Source organism: Triticum aestivum, chromosome 2D (assembly GCF_018294505.1).
Source record: "Triticum aestivum cultivar Chinese Spring chromosome 2D, IWGSC CS RefSeq v2.1, whole genome shotgun sequence".
NCBI lineage: Eukaryota > Viridiplantae > Streptophyta > Magnoliopsida > Poales > Poaceae > Triticum > Triticum aestivum.
The window spans coordinates 490,552,089-490,556,636 of record NC_057799.1 but is presented as its reverse complement, the minus strand read 5'-3'; the positions used below and the strand labels follow the sequence as shown (position 1 = coordinate 490,556,636).

General features: G+C 51.2%; 1 protein-coding gene across 1 annotated transcript; it reads left to right on the top strand.

The window, feature by feature from the left end:
• Positions 1-2,860: 2,860 nt before the first annotated feature.
• LOC123049681 (vacuolar iron transporter homolog 2-like) lies at positions 2,861-3,813 on the top strand. The gene has a single exon (XM_044472573.1). It carries the CDS (start codon positions 2,909-2,911, stop codon positions 3,602-3,604), a length of 696 nt encoding a protein of 231 aa, XP_044328508.1. The 5' UTR covers positions 2,861-2,908; the 3' UTR covers positions 3,605-3,813.
• Positions 3,814-4,548: the final 735 nt, after the last annotated feature.

Genomic DNA, 4,548 nt, shown 5'->3' with positions numbered 1-4,548 from the left:
GAGCACGCGATGGTTGTTGTCCATGTTGACAAGCATTGGTCGGCCATGTCGCTGCTGGCAGTCGCCAATGTCGGCGAGAGCCTGCTAGCCATCCTTGCCCGCGAGCACTTTTAAATTGATTCGACGTGATTAAGAGCATGCCTAATCAATTAATTAATTATAGACATAGTTAACTGTCTGCCTAATTAACTGTCTGCCTATTCAATTAATCCCTCTGTTTGTAAATATAAGTATTTTTAGAAATTTCAATATGGAGCACATATGGAGCAAAATGAGTGAATGCGCACTCTAAAATGCGTTTATATACATATGTATGTAGTTCATATAGAAATCTCTAAAAGGACTTATATTTAGAAACAGAGAGAGTACTGTCTGTCTAATTGGGAAAATCAGTACTTCTAATTATCTACAGTCCATTAACTGTTTGCCTAATTAATTAATTGTATTAGGGTATCTCCAATGTTGCCGCAGACCGGACACCGCATTCGTCCATGGACTGGGTGGGGGTGGGGGCAATCCACTGACACGGATGGGGGAGTCGGCCATCCAAAGCTAGGCGCATATATTTCAAGCCAAATCTCTACTAACCGGATGAATTACATGCAAACCGAATGATTTTCACACAAATCGGACAAAAACATTTACATCTCGAACATATTTTAACTAAACTATCGGACTAGGCTAAAACTAGTATAACGCCGGTCGCGGTGGGTCTCCATTCCCACGACATGCCTTCCCTATGTCCGGCAGCCCGTTCATCGGACTATCGTGAGCTCCGGAGGGATATGCTTCAGTGGGAAGGGAAGAGTAGCTTTCCTCCGCCGCTGCGAAGCACAGACCAGGGGTGGTTTTTGGGTGGAAGAAGACAGTCGTTGTGGCCTATGCCCCCGCTCACCGAGCAAGTCATCGGGTGTGCAACCCGGTGAGGCGGTGGCGGTGCCCTTCGTGGGACCCAAGCGGCGGCAGCCTCCCATGTTCTACTTTTCCTTATTGTAGGCGGCGGTCGTGAATGTGCCGCCTTCGTTGTCAGGGCGTCGGGGCGCGCCCGGCGTGTTGTTGGCGACGTTGTCGTTGGTGCCCCAATCAAACCCCTCCACCACCGCGTCAACGTCCATGAACATGGCTTCTTTCTCCGCCCTTCGGATGCGTTGCCGCCATCACTTGTGACGGATTTGCCGAGAGATGATGTTGGCCAGTCTGGACGGGTGAGGACGGCCTAGCGACGATGGTGGAGCCTACTCCGGAGGGCTTGCCGGTAAGCCAGCCTATATCCGGCTGGCTCACCGAGCAACCCAGTCGGCTGCAGTGCCAATGATCTCCTCCTTTTGCTCAGACGAGAGGTTGTCCCAGAGGGTTGTTGAGCTCGAGGAGGCCATGGCAGGTGTGGTGCAAGGAGGAGATGGAGGGCGAAGGTGTGGTGGGGTTCTTGCACGACGCCTGGCTATGCTTAAATAGCGGGCGGATGCAAGGTGTCAATCAAAGAGGTGTTTTATGTCGGCCGGCAGAGGGACGGGCGTATAGTGCTCAGAGCACCGAAGTAGGTTCCTCGACACAAGCGCCGGTTTAATGGGGTAGACATTCGACAGATGCCCTTTCAATGCGGAGAGAAGGTGTGCGCAACGGGCGTGCAGCGGGTGGCGCTCTTCGCCGGTGAGCCGCTTGAATGCCGGTGCGAGTGAGAGGTCATGTCCACTCTGGGTCGGCGTCAATGCGCGGCGGAGGCTCTGGCAGGAAAGAGCGTGGGCGAGGGAGAGAATTTTGTGTGGGCCAGGTTTGTCGGAAGCAGCCGTGGTAGCGGTCCAGAGTTCCGAACCACGTGGCCTACAATGGATGGCGAAACGCGTCCGGACCACGTGGTCCAGACGGGTGCAGGCGGTTTGAGGGTCAACTTGGAGATGCCCTCACTGACTGGGTTCCAAATTGATTCGGCGCGAAAAAAATCTTAATCTAAATGGAGCTAATTAATGCACATGTAATTAAATCTCTGGCAAATTAATTGCATTAATGACTTGATTTTCAAATTGATTCGGTGCTTGGTTTCAAATTTATTTCCGCATTATATCTGCATGTGAAACCACGACATATCAACTCCTGTTTAATAGAGTAGATTAATGGATTGATTTTCAAACTGATTCGGCGCTCAGTTTCCAAATTATTTTCACATTAATGACCGCGTGCGAAAGAATGACGTGCCCGCTGCCGTTTCATAATATAGATTAGTGGCTTGATTTTTAAATTGATTCGGTGCTTGATTTTCAAATTATTTTCATATTAATGGATGTGTGCCAAAGGATGATGTACCAACCGCCGTTTAATAGTATAGATTAATGGATTGATTTTCAAATTGATTTGACGATTGGTTTTCAGGTTATTTTTATATTAATGAATGTGTACGAAACGACGACATGCCAACTCCCGTTTAGTAGTACTCCCACAGTAAAGAAATATAAGAGCGTTTAGATCAGTATCTAGTAATCTAAACCGAATTGATTCCTTGATTTTCAAATTGATTGCTCGGTTTTCAAATTATTTTCAGACTGCATGTGAAACGATGAGACTACCAACTCCCATTAGTATAGATTCGCAAAATTTGGCGGTGGGCTAGTACATTTGGACCCGTGTATTGATGGCGCATTTACTTGTTGCTAAAAATGAAGGCATGCACTGAACCAGACAATCAGCGAGCGAGATACGCGCGTCAACATCTGCAGAAAATCCCGTGTGAGGTACACGTCAGCGGGGGGCGTGTGGCTGCCACACGCAAGTGCAATCGGAGCCCTCCATTCGTCAAACCCTAGCGGTTTCCAGTATAAATACCCCCGCCGAGGCGTGTGGCCGGCACACTACTCAGGTACAGCAGCCAGCCACATTGCTTCTCCTTCTTGAGTAGCTCGATCGCCTTGGATCCATGGACCATCACGTCGGCTCCTCCCACGTGCACGCTGACGGCGAGCGCAGGGCCAAGGAGGAGGACGTCGTCGTCGTGCTCGCCGTCGACGCCGAGGCGGCCGAGGCCGACGACCACCCGGGCGACGACGACGGCGGCGTCAACTACATGGCCCGCGCGCAGTGGCTCCGCGCGGCGGTCCTCGGCGCCAACGACGGCCTCGTCTCCGTGGCGTCCCTCATGATCGGCGTCAGCGCCGTGAACGACGCCGGCAAGACGATGCTCGTGTCGGGCCTCGCCGGGCTGGTGGCCGGCGCCTGCAGCATGGCCATCGGCGAGTTCGTGTCCGTGTACGCGCAGTACGACATCGAGGTGGCCCAGATCAAGCGCGACGGCGCCAAGGGCAAGAAGGAGAGCCTGGCGAGCCCGACGCTGGCCGCGCTCGCGTCCGCGCTGGCGTTCGCGGTGGGCGCGCTCCTGCCGCTGCTGGCCGGCGGGTTCGTGAGGCCGTATGGCGCTAGGGTCGGGGCGGTGTGCGCGGCGACCACCGTGGGCCTGGCCGGCTTCGGCGCGGCGGGCGGTTACCTGGGCGGCGCGAGCATGTTACGGTCGGGGTCCAGGGTCCTCCTGGGCGGGTGGGTCGCCATGGCTGTCACTTACGGCGTGCTCTGGCTGTTTGCCAAGGTGTCCCACATTCACGTCTCGTCGTTGAGGTGAAGTGGCCGTGCTGGGTTGGCAGGTGGTGGGTGGAGTGATTTGCAGAATTAATACAAGGGCTAGAGCTAGCTGTGTCAATTGATACTTAGTCGTCTACATTTGGTTAATGGCTACCCATATCCTAGTAGAGATCTCCCGGATCAATCGTTGTGTAATGGCTCTGGTTGGTGGCAATGTAAGGCAAGGCTAATGAAAATACTATACATGCTTTTTACCATCTGCTGCATGCCTATAGTGTTCTACCTCTGAAAGGTTATTTTTTTTGTGGGGTTCCACCTCTGAAACGTTTCAGCCCGTAAAATGGGATCGATTGCAACGAAACGCGAAAAGTGAAACGACGATTGCGTTTCAGCAGAAGAAAGAATAGAAGAAAAACGTATCCGCGACCATGGTGGTTCTACCTTTCCGTAGAAGCGTCTAAAAAAAACTTTCCGTAGATCCCTCGTCGTTTTCTGTAACTGCCTATTCATGTGACGACCACACGCTAGCCGCCCTGATATTTTGTTTTTTTTTTAGGGACGCTAGCCGCCCTGATTTTCAAGTCCCACGACATCTTCGGTCTCTTTCATCTTGGGCTGCTTTAAGCCCAATTAGTACGTCTAGTTCTAAAACCGGCATTCATGAGCAAGGATAACTGAACAAGAACCCCTAAAAAAAGAACAAGTGAACAAGAAACACTTCCTTCATGTTACTAAAAAAACACTTCTTTCATAAAATGTTTTGCAAGAAAATAAAAACATGTGATACCTGCACTGACACTTTAGATACGTGATACAACACCACATTTACGCCTTTATAGAACTAGCCTCTGGGCACGTGATACATCATCACTAGGCAATCTGGAACGAGCACAACCCTCATGTCTTCCACAACAAAGCTTCGCCGCCCCACATCATTGTATTTTGTATCCGCAATGAAGCCACAAACTGGGAATTGTCTTTGGG